The 20,791-nt window shown below is 38.7% G+C and overlaps 1 protein-coding gene across 1 annotated transcript in view; it reads right to left on the bottom strand.

The window, feature by feature from the left end:
- Positions 1–20,791, bottom strand: part of LOC136874673 (uncharacterized) — a 158,735-nt gene that overhangs the window by 98,343 nt on the left and 39,601 nt on the right. The window contains exons 4-7 of the mRNA XM_067148314.2: positions 14,431–14,552; positions 7,099–9,198; positions 1,783–1,892; positions 1,554–1,688 (exon numbers count right to left, since the gene is read on the bottom strand). Of these exons, the coding sequence (XP_067004415.2) occupies positions 1,554–1,688; positions 1,783–1,892; positions 7,099–9,198; positions 14,431–14,552 (2,467 nt within the window). The remainder of the gene's footprint in view (positions 1–1,553; positions 1,689–1,782; positions 1,893–7,098; positions 9,199–14,430; positions 14,553–20,791) is intronic.

Raw genomic sequence — 20,791 nt, 5'->3', positions numbered from 1 at the left:
CGAGGATATAAATAGGGTAATGTCATTTGGAAAGGAACACTGGTTTCCTGTATCTGTGGATGAAATGAAGGCCAGATTACCTTGAAGTGATAATGTATGATGGAAAAAAGACGTTCAGACCCAATCTTGTTGTTGACTACAACTATGGAAAGGGTGGTGTTGATTCCCATGACCAGAGACTCGCATCATTCCCCCTTGATGATGAAGTATATAAAAGGATACACAAAATATACTTCTACATGCTAGACATGACACTTCTGAATTCCAACATCATTCATCCCCTCCTCAACCCTGAAAAGAAGCGAGTAGTCTTTGCCACCTTCTGGATCAATTTGGCCAAACAGCTGTTGGCAAGTGTGACCTTGCCTGACTATCCAAAATAAGGGTACGTCCAAGATGCACGCTGGTTTTCTGAGTCAGACAGTCGGCGCCGAGTCGACATAAGTATGTCCTGTGTTTGTAAGCGGGACTGGCCATAATGCACCTGCGCACTGGTAGTCTGACTCAGATATTTACCGGAATGATTCGTTCATTCTGGTTTCAGACAACCTGCCGCGCAGGCTGTTGATTTTCGTGTTGAGTGTGGTAATTCGCCCAGTTCTTTGTAAGCCTGTGTTCAAATTTTAACAAAATAAAACAAAACGTATCCGAACTCATTCTGAAATATTCAAAAATCTGTTTTCGTCGACAAGTAACTGTGGAAAAAGGTGTTTGTACTTCCCATAAATATATTTTAATTCATTTATTGGATGTATATCACTTCTCATTCGTTTTAACTTGGTTGTAACATTGTCACTTAGCAGCAATAGAGCTGCAGCCTGTTCTCTTGTTAGTTCCATGCTACACTGATCAGTTGTATTTCATATCTTTTCTTTTGTGGCAGCTCTGTCTGTGCTGACAACCAGCTTTCATAATGGCCACATCCCACCTGCCACTCGGAGTCAGACATTCAGCGCCGACTGTCTGACTCAGAAAACCAGCGTGCATCTTGGACGTACCCTTAGGCACCCAAGCCCTGGGGATACACCACTTAGACTTCAAGAGAGGCACTGGGGACACTTTCCGACCAAAATACCCCCAACAACAAAGAAGGTTATCCCATCACAGAACTGCAAAGTCTGTGTGACATGGGGTCTGAGGAAGGAATCTTCATTTGAATGCCACCGGTGCAAGGTGGCGATGCACGAATATGACTGTTTTATGATCTACCATATTCATAAAGACTTCACAAAGTACATCTGACAGTAGTTTGGATATTTCCTCTCATTACGTTGCTGGAAAGCATGCTTTTTCAGTGTCGGTGATAATATCATGTAATGTAATGAAAATAAATAGTACACCAAGGCATAAATAAGTTCAGTTAAATGGTATGTGAATGGGTTAAAAGCTGTTATTCTGAAACTATGTTATTAGCAAAAAAAACAAGAAAGAAAGAAAGAAAGAAAGAAAGAAGGAAAGAAAGAAAGCATAGAAAAAATTGTCATCAACAAAAGACAGTAATACATTCAATACTAAAAAATAAAATTATTTTTGAGAACAAGGAATAAACTTACATCAACTATTTCTACATCATAATCGTTGCAAAACCAATATTTCTTTCCAGATTCCTCACAAAGTCTCTCTGCAATATTATGGCAGAATTGCTCAATGTCAAAACTTCGCTGCATGACCAGCACACAGGGAGCCATCTGTAATTGGACACAATCTAGGGTTAACTCCAGAGTCTATTGAAAATACAGTAATTAAGAATCAGATTCTGTGCACATACATAACTTGACTCACCAACTTCTCTGCCTTTGAGTTGGATATCATTTGCAACTGGACATAGCCAGCTCCATGGACCTCCAATGGCAAAGCACAATGATAACCAGTGCATTCATTCAGGTCATCATCTGTAGGATAAGTACAACTCTAATATTAATGTAATTCTGAAGAAATATCTCTTATGAACATTTAGAGATGCAAGATCCTTTAAATATGTTTTACCATAGTTTAGCAGTTGCTTAGTAGATATTAAAAAAGCTTCCTCATTCTTTTTTTTTTTTTTTTTTGCTAGTTGTTTTACGTCGCACCGACACAGATAGGTCTTACGGCGACGATGGAACAGGAAAGGGCTAGGAGTGGGAAGGAAGCGGCCGTGGCCTTAATTAAGGTACAGCCCCAGCATTTGCCTGGTGTGAAAATGGGAAACCACGGAAAACCATTTTCAGGGCTGCCGACAGTGGGGTTCGAACCTACTATCTCCCGAATACTGGATACTGGCCGCACTTAAACGACTGCAGCTATCGAGCTCGGTCTTCCTCATTCTAAAAAAAAAAAAAAAAGTATGAAGCTAGTTATCACATTCAGCATCAATTATGTACCATGGATTCACTCTCTTTCTCTATAAAGAGATGAAATAAAAGCTAAGATGAGGAAAATATTTTTTAAAAAGCAAAAGAATACTGAGGCAAATATAGGAACTAAATAATGATGAAAAAAATCAAATTTTTAATTAATTTTCACATAATAATGGCAAATAACCATATATGCAGTCACTGACTATTTCATAAAGGACTAGGAATAACATTTTTAACTGTAAATTTTAAAAAATCATGCAGCTGAAAATCATTAGAAAACAGAATTTCAGCATGTCTTCTTCATAACTCCCCATGGTGAACAAAAGGTTATATTTAAGGGTGGTGATTTGTTTCAACAGCAATAAATTGCTAAATTTCTCTTTAACACTTCAACATTACCAATAATAATAATAATAATAATAATAATAATAATAATAATAATAATAATAATAATAATAATAATAATAATGCTATTTGTTTTACGTCCACTAACTACTTTTACGGTCTTCAGAGACGCCGAGGTGCCGGGATTTAGTCCCGCAGGAGTTCTTTTACGTGCCAGTAAATCTACCGATACAAGGCTGTTGTATTTGAGCACCTTCAAATACCACCGGACTGAGCCAGGATCGAACCTGCCAAGTTGGGGTTAGACGGCCAGTGCCTTAACCGTCTGAGCCACTAAGCCCGGCTTCAACATTTACAATTTTCATTATCAGTCATTCTACTTTTAATGTGTTTTGAACATGCATGAACATTTTTTCACATTGCACATAAAACTATAGATCTCCTGCCTCTTGACCACAAAATTTGATATCAAGTAAAACTCCTTACTGACTGAATTTTTATTGTACTGTATATTTAACATAGCCACAATGATAATTTTAAAATTACAGTATTATTAATTATTAAAATTATTTATTTTAAAAGGGCCTTTGGCCTACCAAGCAACCGCGGCTCAGCTCGAAAGACAGCAGACTATAAGGTGACATGCCGTCAGCACAACAAATACCCTCGGCCGTTATTATTGGCTTCCTAAACCAGGGCCATAATCTTGCCATCAAATAGCACCTCAAATAAAATTATGTAGGCTGAATGGACCTCGGATCAGCCTCAGGTCCAGGTAAAAATTCCTGACCTGCCTGGGAATTAATCCGGGGGCCTCCTAGTAAACCGCAACAGGCATGCTACCTCTTCACCAATAGGCTGCCGAAATTGTGATTAATAATATAGCAGACTGTGGCTGACTCAACAATAAATATCGATTACAAACAATGAATTTCATAGCGGTTCCGTATTGATTTGACAATTCTTGAACATTAGTTCTAAAAGAATTTACATTTGTGGGTCCACCTTTTCAATACACAAAAGACTAAAACATTACAAATAAGTGATAAATTTACTCATATACGAATACTGAGAAGTTTTTTTCTGAACAGCATTTAAATACGGGAAAAAGTGGCCAATGAATATCCTATACAATTTTTTACTACCACCAGCTTAAAGTGAGCAGTAACGATATGTTTGTCTCAAACAATGTATCTGATACACAGCTGGGTGGTTGCTACTCACTACTGAATGGTCTGCTGTTCTCTCTTCATTAGTTTTTTCATGGAGAAAAATGTATGGAAAAACATTTTAAAATTAAAGATAGCATCAACATTGACTTAACATTAGCTGTGAAAAAGAATTGTAGTATCACATCAATTATTCAAACATCAGTCATCTTACAATCAATCATCTGCATTCAGTCTGGTCATATACTGTTCGTAAGTACAGTACAACAGCTGAAGCTCTTTTTTGGAATTACTACCGTTGTCTTAAATAAGCAGGAACAAATGTTTCAGTTTAGAAAAGTTCATGGAAGTGTTACATCATGTTGTGTTCTGTTAATTTTTTAATCCTGGTATTGTATATTATGAGGCAAATTAACAAAACTGTAATGTGAAAACTAATGAAATAAAATTAGTAATTTTAAACCATCTCACTAAAGGAGAGAGTGGATCTTCTCTAGTAAGAAAATATAATGTACAAAAATCCACCTTCTCTGATATTAAACTAAACAAAAAATGTTATTCTACAATATGCATCAGAACTTGTCTCCAAGGACGGTTAAAAAAATATAAAAACTATGAGAGAGGCAAATGATTCCACCGTTGAACAGGTAGTCTCCAAGTGGTTTATGCTTGCATTCATTAAGATGAAATTATTGGATAAGTCCAGAAAATGTCTGATGCTACAGATAATGTAACGGACAAAGACAGAGGTGATGAAACGCAAATCAATATCAATTGTATGAAAAAGCATTAGAAGTGAACAAGAAACTGGTCAGCTCTTCAAACTTCAAAGCCAGAACAGGATAGTTGAAAAACTTAACACAGCATAAGGGAGTTGCATAATGGAGAATCCATGTCTACTGATAGTGTATCTACCAGCCCAATGAAACAAAACTTTGTTGAACAATATATGAGCTTGGTGATGTTGACTCAGTTAAGACTGCCATTTATACAGTGTATATAGGCTACTGTAGATAGTCAGAGATGAAATGGAGCAGAACTGGAAATCGTTGACGAAAAAATCAATTGCTTCAAAAAGGGAATTCACAGCTTCAGGATTCCAAATCAGTAAAGAATGAATTACAGTCATGATTTGTGCAAATGCTGGTGGAATTCCTCTGCTACCAACATTAGCGACTGGAAAATCTAAGAAACCTTGATGCTTTAGAAATTAGCTTCCTGAACTACTGCGACAAAGAGCACAAAACTGTGAATTGTACAGAAAAAAATAATTTATAACAAGTGTTAATAGCTATCATGAACATGCACAACAAGTTGGACCCATTTTCTTTCTTACAGAATACAAAGTGGGTCTCCTTGGTGTAGCGTGCGAACCACTTAACAAATCTGTTTTGTACATTATTCCAGAAGCTTGTATTGTGGGTAAAGGAGTAAATACTGTCTTATCCCTTGTACACCACTTCTTGAAAATATTTTCATTAGGTGAGGACCATTAAAAATTCCATATTTAAAATTCCATGCTGATAACTGTGTTGGGCAAAATAAAAACATCTTAATGAGATGCCTCATGTGAAGAGTTTTGTCAGTAGGACACACAAAATTTCAACCTGATTTGTATTTTGGTTATTTCAAGAGAACATTCCTGAAAAATGAAAGTGCAGTTATTGAAGATGTAATTAATGTCGCCTGTACAAGTTGTCAGGTTTCTAGCTCTATTATTTCTGTCACTGTTGCCACAGTACCTGGAAATGTAACAATTCCTACATATGACTGGCAAAACAAGGTCCATGCTGATATGAAACACATTTCACAAATAACCCAAATACATCAGTAATCCTCTTTTTCCAATTCAATTTCCAGTGTCTGCTTTGCAATGATTATCAACAAGTCAGAACAACAGATACTGATGGCTATAATATCAAGTAAAGCAAAGGTCCAGCTATTCAACACACATTTGTTGAAGATATGAGTTATTTAAACATTACAACATCTTGGTACTAGTTTCAACCTACTACAGGTCATCTTCAGCCATTATAACCAATATCTGACGGTCATTGACAACAAAACGTACATTAATAAATATTAAAAACAACAGTTCATAAGGTTGTATAAAAAATGTGGTATAAAAGTTATTACACAGTCATGGCATTACAGTAAACATTAACTGAATAAAAATTCATCAAACTGTCTTGGCTTGTGGTTTACAATTGAATATAAAATCATCCAAATGAAAGATTACATCAAATTTATATGACATGAGGTGTTTACCTATTTGGATGTACATGAATGTACATGGCTGTATAACGGGGAACATCTTAAATGTTGGAGCAGCAGATCGTATAGTACAAAAATAGGCTGGTGTTGCATTTCTTTTCAATATGGATAAAATTAGACAAAGTAGTGTCTGAAAGAAAAGAGGATTAGCTATGTGTTAAAAAAAAAAAAAAAAAAAAAAAGCTGAAAGAGTAATGTTATATGAGACTCACCCCCATGAGTATACAGTCCAATATATGTTACCAATCCGGTGACAAAAACCACAATGACATGAATAGGAACGGACGCAGGTAGTAGGAAGGAGGAGTAAAGGTGGGAGGGGTAAGCCGTGGTTACAGCTAAGGTGGGGCTGCTGGGAGTGGAAAGACGGGAGGTTGTAGAAGGGGTAATGCAAAAGTATTAAGAGTGAGGGTTTCAGTTTTTATTCGATCTGCATTTATCGTAGACTGGACTTATTGTGTCAAATAAAATGTTATGTTTTTCAGAAATCTCACTGAGGTTAAAATTAGGATTAAACTATTGCTCTAAATGAATGAAACAATTGTCCATGATATTAAGTAAGGCACCCTTGTCAGCTACTTTAAGAATCTAAATGTCCTGTCCAACAACTGTGACCTTATGATTAGATTCTGACATATGTTGGCCCATGACAGGAAATTGTAACGTATGACTGAAGGTTATGGTCATTGCTTCTTTCATAGCCAATTTTATGCAAGTACTTTCCTTCCAAGTAAACACCAGCTTTGTATACTGTATTTCGTTAGCACACCAGGGAGTAATATACTGTCAACTTAGCAGCACTGTATCTAGATTATTTAACTGACATCCTGCATTACAAAGTCAGATGGCATAGGATATGCACAACTAGTAGATAATAATATACAAACTGGAAGGACATAGTAACAGTATGTACAAATTATTAACATGCATATTTCTTTCTTATCTAATTCTTAAAACACAAAAACCCTCACCTTCTATGTCAGTAATGACAGAGATAAGTTCATCATCTACTTCTAGGAAGCGTCTCTTAACCTGGACAGTACATCGCCCGGCACTGCTTGCCTGTGTGTTAGAATCAGCTGCATCCCCACCAGTGGTTGCAGCCTCTTCTACCACTGCATCCCCTATAACTGGAAGAGAAGCATCTTCCGACACAGAAACCATCTCAGGTTGTGATGCTTTCCTGTTCAAGATGGTTTTTGAACGATCGGAAGCTGACAAGTTCTGACTCACGGGTCGAAGCACAACCTTATCAGGGTCAACACAAGCAGCAGCTGACTGAGGTAACGGCTGAATATCTGTCGAAAGTGTATTGTATGTAGAAGTGGTAGGAGATCGCGGACCACAAACTACATCAGAAGAGTCAGGCTCATGAAGACGACGCCTAATAAGTGGGGATTGTGGGATATACACTGGGGGTGAGGATCGGTCACTACTTACAGGATCACGATCACGAGGTGATAGGAGTAAAGTAGCAGACATATTCTGGTTCAATGGCCGTAACACAACCTTGTCTGTCTCTGGATGGCCACAAGATAGTGATATTGATTGAATATCACTTCCCAGAGTGCTATATGAAGATGTAGAAGGAGAACGTGGCCCTGAGAAAGCATCTGATGAATCAGATTCCTGGCGGCGCCGCCTATGACTTGGAACGACTGGAGATGGAGGAATATTTACAGGAGGGGATCGCAACCTTATAGATTCACGTCGACGATGTAACCGATATGGAACTATATTTTCCGCATCTTCCCCTTCTTCACAAAACTCATATTTCTTATCAGCTAAACGTCGCCGCCGGTAGGAACTTAATTTCTCACAAGCAGTCTCTGGCAAATCTTCCGTGAACTCGTATGCTTTCTCTGCTTCTGCAGCCATCTTACTATGCCACCTAGTAGTTACAGAAGAAGGTGGTAAAGGGCTACTCAGTTTAACAGCTGTTCCACATCGTGAACGCTTCAGTCGCAAAGGGCTCAAACCTCTTCTTCGGCCAGAGGTATGGTTTTCCTCATTTTTGATCTCATCTGTACTTACAACTAGAAGTGGTTTCTGGACAGGTGACATTAATGTAACATTCGACTGGCTGCCTTCTAAACCTGAATTCATTACACCACAAGAAATATTTAGTTCCTGAGTAGAATCCATTACATGCCCATCTCTTCCCCATAAGCGCTCATCCATTAGGCGTAGCTGCCTCTTTAGAGGACGGCAACTCTCCTCTTCATAATCTTCGTCAAAAGAACCATCAGTACTTAACTCTAGTCGTTCTCGTGTAGTTTGTAACCTAGTAACACGCCCACTGTGAGCTTCCTCTGCAATTCTCTCTTTCATACTTTTCTCTAAAATTTCTAGTTCAGAATAACCCATTCGTTTATCAGAGTCTTTATCATCACTCTGTAAATAGTAACATTTCCCACATTTATCACAGTTAAAACCGTAAGTAGTTCTGCCATCACTGGAGACGAAACGCATATTATAACGTGAAAGTAGTTTCTTTGATTCTATCACATCTTTAAAAGGTACTGAGTCCTCATCCCCGTCATCTTCGTCTTCAAACTTGCTTTTATCAATTGTACGTTCTGAGGTAGAGTTTGTCATGCCAGTCTTAACATAGGAAACATTAGCACCAATCTTGTCACCAATGACACACGATAAACTGGGACTTACACTACGAGATCTGATATTGCAGAGACAAGAATTTTGAGGTATATTATCAAACACATCCTTCGCCAAAGGTTTCACATCGTCCAACCAGTGTTCCTGACCACCATTATTGAAATCTACTTCTTGTTTTATCTGGAACACAATGTCATTATTGGACGGCTCCTCAATGTTCTCTGATGGATCAGGTGCTGTAGCACTTGTACTATTACTGTTGTTAACATGTTCTAGCTCAACACTAAGTACATGCAATTGATTGCCAGTGTTAAACACCACCATACCATCACGTTTCATGCTGACTGATGGTTCAAATTTTGGATATGGTGACACAACATCAAACGTACTATGCACTGTAAGACTGTGTTTCAAACAGCTGAAACGTACACATGTGTCCCAGTTAGCAGCAAGATCTGGAAAAAAGAAAAGTAAGTGAACTTTAAAAAGAAACTAGAATTCATTCAAATGAATATCCAATTTCAAATTTACTGATAATATTTGATGAACAATCTGCTGGATGACTACGAATTTTACCTAGACTTGACTTTCTATTAAAAATTGCATTGTCAGTTGTACAAGATAAGAATACCATAAAGCAAATGAATCAAAACTGTAGGAGTGCTGTTTAGGGGATGGAAAATATTACAAAACTTTTATTCATTTCACACTATCTTAAAATCAAGTTTATATATTTTTATTTTCAAAACTGCCTTCCAATGAAGATAGCCCCATAGGACTCGATATGCTCACTAACAGAAATTTTATATAACAGCTATAGTAAATAATAATGAAATATTGGGATTAAGACGGCGATTTAAAATTTGGCAGAACTTCTTCAGTCACTACAACCCCACTACAAAAGAGGAAAAGGCCAACTTCCTTAATAACTTGGAAGAACACACTGAGTATGACAATCTAATTGTAATGGGTGATTTTAATTCACAAGTTGGCTCACAACGAACAGGATATGAATCCATACTGGGCCCTCATGGAATGGAAAACAGAAATGAAGAGGGAGAATATACACTGAGCGGCACGAAAAACGCAACACTTCAATTTCTTTCAAAAACTGAAATGTATTCTAAATTTATGACACTTTTATGACACTAATCCACCATCTTATGATGGAATATTGTGGTACGGTCCCATCTAACGGTCTAACAATGAAAAGAAAAGACGATTATAAACAAATTGAACAAATTAACGAGAGATGCACATTTTAAGGATATTTTGAGTAAGCACTCTGTTTTAATGTTACACACTTCACACTTTCACTTCACAGACCTCGGAGACTATCTCGGAAACCTCTGTTCGCATCTTCAAAAGCGTGTATTGCCACCTCTTACAGCAATGATGGCATTCAACCTTTCAGGCATGCTCCTGATTAATGCGGTAATGTTCTGTTGAGGAATCATCTCCCATTCTTCCAGGAGGGCGTTCCGTAGGTCCTGTAGGGTCTCTGAATAGCGCTGACGGACTCTTCTCCCCAGCTGGTCCGAAACATGCTCAATGGGATTCAAATCGGGGCTTCGAGCAGGCCAAACCATAGCATGAATCTCTGTTTCAACCAAGAACTGTTGCACAATTCTCGCAACGTGTGGGCGTGCATTAGTGTAAAACCATCACCAATAAACGGAGCGAAAGGCACAACATGCTCCAGAAGGATTTCCTCCACATACCGACGTGCGGTAAGGCTCCCATGCTCCACGAAGACTAAATCTGTCCTTGCAGCTGTATTGATTCCTGCCCACACCATCACAGAACCACCGTGAAAAGGCGTCCAGGATGAGTATGTGCAAGGGGAATACCTGTCCCCTGGCCTTCTCCAGACCCTCTCTCTTCCGTCAGGTGATCGGAGGCCAAATCGGGACTCGTCGGTGAACAACACTTGATCCCATTGTTGTTCTGTCCAGCCAAGATGTTCCCTTGAGAAACGCAGTCGAGCTGTGCGATGCTCTCTGATGAGTTCCGGTCCTCTAGCAGGTCTTCTGGACTGAAGATTGGCTTCTTCCAGTCTTCTTTGAACGGTTCTCTCACTAACATTGACCCCTCGAACTTGGGAGTCGATTTCGTGCTTCAATAGTGGTGGTGTGATGGTTGCGGAGAACTTGAAGTTGTAAGAAGCGGTCATCTTTCTTCATTGTTGCTCTTCTCGGGCCTGATCCTGGTCTCCTAGCAAAGCCTCCAGTTTCCCTGTACCTTCGTACGGTTCTGGAAATTGTAGAAGGTGTAGTACTCAACACTTCTGCAACGTAATGCATACTGCGACCATCTTCCACCAAAGCAACAGCTTTCACAGCTTGTTCAGGGCTTAACGGCATGTTTACTCCAGAAAGCTGATTAAGAGAATCACAGAAAGATCCTGCAAACACATGTGATTGAAAGGGGAACAATTAAAGGTACAACAATAAGCGCTACAAGAGCGGGAAAACATTATTGGCTCACATCCAGCGATGTGTTTTCCAGGTTGCGCGGGAAAAACAATTGAGGCTAGTGTAATAAACAATCAACACTTCATTGTTTACTCGCAAAGCAACGCCAATAGCATACCCCGTCTAAAAACAACAGTTGAAGTGCTTCACTTCGTTTAAACAGATAATTACACATCATTTATTGGGTGTTGCGTTTTTCGTGCCGCTCAGTGTATGCTAGATCTATTCATGAGAAAAAAACCTGATAGTGAGTAACACTTGGTTCAAGAAAAGAGACTCCCATAAAATCACAAGATATAGCTGAGATGATAAAATAGGTACAGTAATAGATTATATTCTGATAGATCAAAATGTATGGAAAAATGTCAATGATGTTAAGGTCATTCCAAGTGAAGACCTTGGTGGAGACCATAGACTGTTGATTGCAGTTATTGCAGAGAAAAGACCTCCCAAAGCCTGTAACAAAAGAGTCCCAAAAATAAAAACTTGGCGACTAACCGAGCCAAGTGTAAAGGAAGAATTCAGGGAAGGTGTCCGCAGGTTGTTGCCAAGAAAAGAACTGAAATTGGTAGATGAAGAATGGGATACTCTAAAGAAGGTTGTGGTTGGTACAGCAGAAAAAGTATGCTAGGGGCTTTACGTCGCGCCGACACAGATAGGTCTTATGGCGACGATGGGATAGGAAAGGCCTAGGAGTTGGAAGGAATCGGCCGTGGCCTTAATTAAGGTACAGCCCCAGCATTTACCTGGTGTGAAAATGGGAAACCACGGAAAACCATTTTCAGGGCTGGCGATAGTGGGATTCGAACCTACTATCTCCCGGATGCAAGCTAACAGCCGCGCGCCTCTACGCGCACGGCCAACTCGCCCGGTAGAAAAAGTATGTGGACGACAGAGTCAAATAAGAAAACCTAAAGAAACTGCCTGGTGGAATGATGATATTAAAAAGGCTATCAATGACAGAAACCGTGCAAGAAGATCCTTATATCAAGCATGAACGCGGGGAGATCAACAAGAAATAGAGGAGAATCTGTCACTTTACAGAAAGAAAAAATTACATGTCAAACAGTTGGTTGTAGCTGAAAAGCAGAAATGCACGTAAGATCTGGCTACCAAAATAACGCAGGATGGAAATAAAAAACTGTTATACAGTATTGTTAAGAATAGAAGAACTCAAAATGAATCTATCCATTCTGTAGAACTTCCTAATGGTGACTAGGGATAAGACCAAAATATTACAGGAGTTCCAAAGGCACTTTGAAACTTGGCTGAACTGTTATGAAAATGTCACCCCATTAGACGATGAACCTTATGATTTTGGCAGCACAAATACCACTAATCTGACATGGTTCGAAGTAGAGACAGCAATATCTAAGCTGAAAAACAACACATCAACTGGATCAGATGAATTAAGTGTTGAGATGATCCAAGCACTAGGAGAGGTAGGACAACAGCAGATGTACAGGGTACTAAATAGAATCTGGAAAGAGAATGTAATACCCAATGACTGGAAGCAAGGAGTCATCATCCCATTGTTGAAAAAAGGTGATAGAAAGAAATGTACCAACTACAGAGGTATAACTCTGCTGTCACATGGCCTCCAAATCTACGAATCCATCCTTGAGAGCAGGATTAGAAAATATGTTGAACCTACACTTGAGAGGAGGAACAACATGGATTTAGACGTCATAGATCAACTGTAGACCTCATTTTTGCCACCAGAATGCTCTATGAGAAGTATTGGGAGAAAGGTAAAACACTTATAACTGTTTTTCTGAACATCGAGAAAGCATATGACCATGTACCACGCAGGCATATATGGGAATGTTTGAGACATAAGAAAGTGCCCGATGACATCATAGCACGAATACAACGATTATATGATGAAACCAAGTGTTGTGTCCAGGTCCAGGATGGAAGGTCAGGTTGGTTTGAAACGAAGAGTGGAGTCCAGCAAGGAAGTTGTCTTTCACCACTTCTCTTCATAATCATAAAGGATGAAGTTTTAAAAGCGGTTAAGAGAAAGGATCCAACAACTAATGCCCTGGTTTTTGCTGATGATGTAATGGTATGGGGTGAGACAGAAGCAGAACTACAAACTAGACTAGATCTCTGGCATGAAGCTTTTACAACCTTTGGTCTCAAAATCAGCAAAACGAAGACAGTTAGCTTGGTGATGAGTAGAAACCTGTTCATCTAAGAATTGGAGAAGAGGAGATGGATATTGCAGACAACTTCCAGTATTTAGATAGTGTTCTGTCATCAAGAGATTAGTAACAGAATTAGTAACAGAATACAGAAAGCTTCCAAATTCTATCACGCTGTACGTCAAATACTTTGGGATGAAACATTTCCGTTAGTTTCCAAGATCAGCTTGTACAAAATATATCTAGTACCTATACTGATGTATGGCCTGAAACCAGCAAACTTACTGGACCAACAAAGAGTCGTCTTCAACAGAATTGAAATTTCTCCGTTCTTGTCTACAAAAAACCAAAAATGGATAAAATAAGGAATGTGGATATCCGACAACAGCTTGGATTGGAAAGAAGCTTGCTGGAGACTCTAGAAGTGAAGAGATTGCAATGGTATGGTCACATGAAAAGAATGAACCCTCACAGGACTCCTCGAACATACTTTGACCACAATGTTCCTGGGAAGAGACAAGAGGAAGACCTTGTGATGTTTGGGAAAAACAGATAATGAAAGACCTTGAAATTAGAGATGCGAACTGGTGTCACATATATGAGCAGCATATGTGGATGGATAGAACAAACTTGAGGAGGCTCGTACACAACCGCACCCGGCTTGCTGGAGCGAAGAAATGATGATGATGATGACTACAACCTCATCTCTAAGATAGGATGGTAAGACAAATTTCTTCCTAAAATCTTCAAAGAACCTTGGTATGACACCTCGAGTTCCCAGTAGAAGACCATAAAACTTGATTGACTCAAAGTAATATTTATCTCTGAAGAAATTTACTGTGGATTATTTATAAATACTCTTCTTTTCTTGGTATACCTCTGTATCCAGTTCTGTATAATTACACTTCAAAATTATCTGCAGTATTTATAGATTGAAATATTCATCAGTTTTTAAATTCCACAATCCTAAAAACTCAAACAAATCTGCATTAACTTGGACATGACAACATACTGTCAGAAAGAAATAGACAAACTATACTACTGAATAGTTAACATAACAGGTTACCTTCTTCTTCATAAGATGCTGCCACAACGGAACAGTCCTGACACTTATTAAGAGACGGCACTGTAGTAATAGTGAGATAAGACCTCTCTGCCTGTGTTGATGAACCAACATAAGTCTCAAAGCTGAAACAATAAAAAAAATATGTAGATATAAAAACCACACAAACCTGGGAAGAAACTTACACAATTGTTGAAGGAGTAAAGTATTTAACTCATTTTAATTTTTTTCCACCATCCATCTTACACTTCAACCGAGCAAAGTTGCCATGCGTGTTAACACACTACAGCTATAGAGCCAATGTCTGTATTCGGGAGACGAGTGAATTCAAATCCCACCATTACCTGTCCTAAGAATGGTTTTCTGTGACTTCTCATTTTCTCTTCCAGACAAATGCAAGGAGAGCTCCTATTCATAGGCCACAGCAAATGCCTTCCAGCTCCTTACCCAATTTCATTCACCATCATTCATTTTATCTTCACTAGCACCTTAACTGAGGTTGACGACAGGAAGAGCATTCGGCCGTAAAAAGCATGCCATATAATTTTCTGTCACCTCATCCCCAACTCTGTATCAGAAAACAGGGCTGAGGTGGTGATTACTGCTTTAAGAGGAATTATAACTGGCCAACCATCCTCAATTAACACTAATCACAGAGGAAAAACAAAAAAGGTCCAATCCTTTGAAAAATGAATGTATCACCAAAAGAAAGGGAGGGCCACAGAGGTCATGAAAATGAAAGACTCCCTAGGCTTCAAAAGACTAATACCGTAGGGGTCGGAAAAAAAACAAGAGTTGACCAAAGGTGGTCAGACAGGAAAGATGTGAGGAGCCTGACATGTAAGTGGCAGCAATACTAGACTCAGCTAGAGGAACCATGGTCATCAACACACGCTTGCAAGTTCAGAATCCCTAGTCCCCCTTTTTGTCGCCTCTTATGACGGGCAGGGGGTACCATTCATATTATTCTACCACCCCCACCCACAAGGGGAAACAAAACGGAGCGGTAGACGTACTGAGCCCTTATTCAGTGCTCATGGTGATTAATACGGCAAAATTGAATGATACATCGCCAATACATTAATATAATAGCCCTCAATTTTACAGTAGAATCCCATTTTAACATGCCCGCTTTTAAGGAATTCCCGATTTTAACAAAGATTTTCGTAAGGCCCAGCCAAACACCATAAGCACAATGTTATTTAAACCCCCTTCTAATGAACCCTGACATAATGAAAGGTCCGCTTTTAATGAATATATTTCATATAAATTACAATCGCAAATCCCGTTGTAACAAAAATTTGAGATAAAATACCTTTTCTAAACTTGTTTTAAATGTTAATTAATTTTCGTTTTCATGTAATCTCAGTCCGAAGTTAACACGCTAAATGAAAGGGCCCCTTTAGCGATGTGTGGAACCATAATAAAATGGCACGGCCTCTGGAAATCACTGTTACTGGCAAGTAGCAGTCACTATCATGCTAGATGCTGTTGGTTAGTTATGTCCATTGAACTGTAGGTAGTACTGAAATGACAGCTGTATGGGAGCGAAGTGTGGTTTCTGGTGAGACTAGCTGTACGGCCTAGAGGCATATTTGACGTACGTATACATGCAGCGAGACACAAGTAACTTTATGAAATATAAACATTTAGGGGAAAGGTCTCTTGCAAACTTCACGTGATTTACAGTCAAAGATATATTTTAGAAGATTAAAAGCAATTAGAAACTGAAAATGGCTAAGGATGATGAACAAAATAAAAATATATTCTAGAAAAAATACGGAATAAGCAGAAAGTCATGCTTTCCAAGGCTTACACTGCCTGAACCGTCATCTATTAAAAAAAAAGTCTGCGAGGACATATACTTACTCCAACCATCTGCCCTTTAGAACGATTTTAGTTCACAGTAGGTGGTAAAAAAAATAACACTTTTCAATCAATCAATGTTATTTGCTCTACGTCCCACTAACTACTTTTACGGTATTCGGAGACGCCGAGGTGCCAGAATTTAGTCCCGCCAGAGTTCTTTTATGAGACAGTAAATCTACAGACACAAGGCTAACGTATTTGAGCACCTTCAAATACCACTGGACTGAGCCAGGATCGAACCTGCCAAGTTGGGGTCAGAAGGCCAGCGCCTCAAGTATCTGAACCACTCAACCTGGCAAAAAACACTTTTCAAACAAACAAACAAACAAACAAACAAACAAACAAACAAACAAACAAACAAATAAATAAATAAATAAATAAATAAATAGAGATTTTACCCAAATTTTACATCCAAATAAAGTATTTAACCTCCTCTAGGACTCCCTAAGAATTAAAAATAATCTTTAAAATAAATAATTTGCATGAATGGTTCAGGAGTTAGGACTGCTTTAGTCGGGGTGGGTCACTAGTTAACCTTAAAATATCCATAAAAATGATTTTCATATTGTACATCAAGCCTACGAGATTTCTACCATTATATTTCATATCATCCATAATAATGGCAATCGATGATGATGATAAATTTAAAAGTGTATAAATAATCCCATAATGAAATGAAATATCCTATGTCCAGTCATCTTTATCTGAAAAAGGAGAAGCTTCACTAACGATATTTAATGGTTATGTCTTCAGTAAGGTCAGCTGCCTTAACCTATAGCCACAGTGCTGTTACACCGGCTAGGCATTTTCGACTTGCGGCACCATCGCTGCTTAGGAATTCACAGTTCTTGTTCCTGTGTTGCAAGTTGTGCTACGAGTTACATTTGTGTCTGTGATAAGAGCTGTACTGCGAGTTACGGCAGACTACATTCATTATGGCTGCGAAACTTAAGAAGCTGACTCTTCAACAAAAGATCGACATAATTTGTGATACCAATATTTTATATTGGTATTAAAATATTGGTATTACAAATTTACTCATACTTTACTCATACGGAACAAATATTTCAGATTCCCTATGGGAATCAACATCTATATCATAATTAATGATGTCAGAAGGAATAGCCAAGTACCTTTGTCATAGATGGCAAAAAACTGACTTTGCACCCTCTACGCTGTTTGGCATCATGAAACAGAAGGAAGCTATTCTGACAGTGGAAGTAAAGTGCGGTTCTGGAGCAAAAATATGGAAGAATATTCGTCGTTCTTTGGCGTATGAGGAACTTGGAAACACTTTAATGAAATGGTCCAAGGGAAAAAGGAGTGAGAAGGCTCCAAATGATGGGAACTAACTACTTAAACAAAACGCTTGAGAAGTCACACTTAAGCTGTGTTTGGTCGATTTCCATGCTGCTAATGGCTGGTTTGATCGTTTCAAAAAGTGGCACAATCTTTCATTGCAATACAGGTGTGGCAAGAGTGCGGAAGTTAATTACGATACAGTTGTGAAATGGAAAAAGAGTATGTTTCCTACACTTCTTGAAGGATATGATGCTCCGAATACTTTTAACGCCGATGAAATGGGAGTGTTTTACAATTTGTTCCCGTCCAAGACGCAGAGAAAAATGCCACGGAGGCATAAAATTAAAGAAAGATTGACAGCACTGTTGTGTGTTAACAGTGATGGGAGTGAAATATTAACCCCCACTAATAACTGGAAAATTTAAGAATCAAAGATGTTTCAAGAACACCCGTACACTCCCGTGTAAACATGATTTTAACAAAAATGCGTGGCTGACATCGGAGATATTTCTAAAATCTTTACGAAGCCTGGATGCTAAGATGGGATCGGCAGGAAGGATGCTGGTGATAGATGTCCAGCTCATCCTTCAGATACATCTTTCCTGCAGAATATCAAAGTGGTTTTCTTTCGTCCTAACTGCACTAGTCATCTGCAGCCTTTGGACCATGGCATTATTCATTCTGTGAAAGTGAAGTACAGGAAGGCCCTGGTTCAAAGAGCTATTTCCTTCCTCAAAAGAAATGAGGAAGTGAATTTGAATATACTCCAAGCCATGCATATGTTTGTAGAAGCATGGCAACTAGTGACAATGGACACCATTCAAAACTGCTTTAGTCATACAGGTTTTGGTACCATTTCAGAAGTTTTTAATGAAGATTACACTACTGATGACACTGGGGAAGATTGGGGGGTTGTATCAAAGGACTTGAATGCCACAACATTTGAAGCATTTGTTACTCGTGATGATATCCTCACCTCAGCACCACAGATTGATGTTGGAGACCTTTGTGACGATGTAAAAAGACAAAGTACTGAAGAGGAAGAAGAAGAAGAGGATCCAGCACAACCAACTTTTGGGGCAGCAGTTGAGGGACTGGATATTGTCCGCCAGTACTTCTTCTCCTTCGTCGTTGATGAAGACCTCATCAATAGTCTCAACCAAATTGAGGGAAAACTTCTTTCCGCGAGACATCTGGGCAAGAAGAAGCAAACTACTGTGCCGGACTATTTCAGAAAGTGAAGGTTAATATGCTTGTTCTCGTGGTCTATTTTTCACAAATCTCTATAAAATCATGTTAGGCCTCTGTTCCTTCAAGTTAAAATTGTAAGTCAGTAATACTTACTTCTCTTTTCATTGCTCCAGGTTGTGCTTCCAAGGGTCCACTAAGGAATTTGTTATGTCTGCTGTTTTATAAATATTTTCTGTTATTCTTGCATTAATTTGACATTTTAGCATTTTTAAACATATTCATTTATTATTTCTTGACATATTAGTTAAAGACACAAATGTATTATTATTTCTTGTGATATCTAGCCTATTTTCTTTTAACCTTCTTTTAACCCTTCTTTAGTCGCGCGAAAATTCGTTACTAGTTGCGCACGGAGGTAACCTCCAGGGCAAAAATGCACGTAATTTTCGTCCTTTGAGATGTTGTTTTGCCATGTTTGTTTGCAGTATTATTCGGTATAATTAAAAGAAACCCTTTTAAGTATTAGTAGGTTATTCTTACACAGTTTGTTTGATCTAAAATCAGAATACTGTAGATCTTAACTGTGACGAATGGTCTTATGATATTACCTACGACAATCATATCATATGAAATATAAAATAATATTTTTCTAAAATACGTTTAGAAGAACAGAATAACAAATTCATCGACCTAGAAAATAAATAATATACACTAAAATATAAGGTTTTTTGCTTATTTGCACGCGGAGGAAACGCCCAGGTGATGTCACTTGTCACAACAATGATCCCACACTCGCTCACAGGATGCACGATCACGCCAAAATGCTGACAGGATGAGTCCAAATGAACAAGGAGAAAGGTATAGGGGTGGGGAGACCAACAATTCAACTGAGAAGTTCAGTAACGTGCAAAATGTAATCGGCCCGAAGGAAATCTCCGTGAGCGACTAAAGGAGGGTTAATGAAAATTTCTTTTTAAGGAAGAAATATCAAATCCCCCTGAGATTCATTGAAAAGGGGTTCTACTGTATGATTCTGTGGCGAATGGTGCAAATTGACAGGATGAGGACAGCGCCAATTGTCTAGCGAAAGGATTAGGTGAGTGTATATTTGTCACAAGAGGGAGGCCGTTGGGACTGTTTTTCGAGCGAACGTGACCTCAAGGAGGCTATATTTGACGAGAGAGGAAAAGACTGGGAGGACAATGGAACAGGTGCATCACTTGTTAACGGATGCATGTCTTGAAGTCTTGTGTGAGCGAGGCTAGATATGGGCGGATCTCAAAGTGATTGGCGCAGACACAGAAAGACTGATTTTCAAAAAAGCAAGAGAGATGAACTAAATTAAATCCAATGGAAAGAAAGTATCATGCTCATCATCATTTATCATTATAATATGCAGTTTCCAGTTCTTTGCCAGGTCTGTTTGGAACATAAGCTTCTCCATCTTCTCTTGTCTTCCTACCACTTCTCCCTCTTCACTCTTGTCCAGTCCTCTCCTCTTCTATGCACACATTCTTCCACTCCTTGTAACAACCTGTCTCTTGGTCTTCCTCTTAGTTGTTTTCCTGTTATTTCCATTTCGTGCATCTTCCTAGGTATACTTTCCTCTGTCATTCCCTTCATGTGTCCATACCATCGAGGTTCAGATGCCTCTATCCTGTACTGTAGTGACTCTTCTTTTATTATATCCATAACCTTCTTATTTCTCATCTTATCCATTCTTGTCATTGCTATCCTGTTTCTCAGAAATTTTATTTCACTTGCCTGTATCCTAGACATGGCTCTCTGCCTCATTACGCAAGTTTCTGCAGCATACATCAGAATAGGTACACAGTACGTCTTGTATAGCACTCTTTTGCTTCTCTGAGGGACATCCTTGCTCCAAACCAGGCTTCTGACACTTTCCAGGAATGCTCCTGCTTGTCTTCCACGCTCAATTATTTCCTTATCATATCTTTCAGTTAGCTCTATGATACTTGCCAAGTACTTGAAACTCACTACC

This window comes from Anabrus simplex, chromosome 1, assembly GCF_040414725.1.
Source record: "Anabrus simplex isolate iqAnaSimp1 chromosome 1, ASM4041472v1, whole genome shotgun sequence".
NCBI classification, from domain to species: domain Eukaryota; kingdom Metazoa; phylum Arthropoda; class Insecta; order Orthoptera; family Tettigoniidae; genus Anabrus; species Anabrus simplex.
The sequence above is the reverse complement of the archived record's forward strand: the minus strand, read 5'-3'. Positions and strand labels throughout refer to the sequence as shown.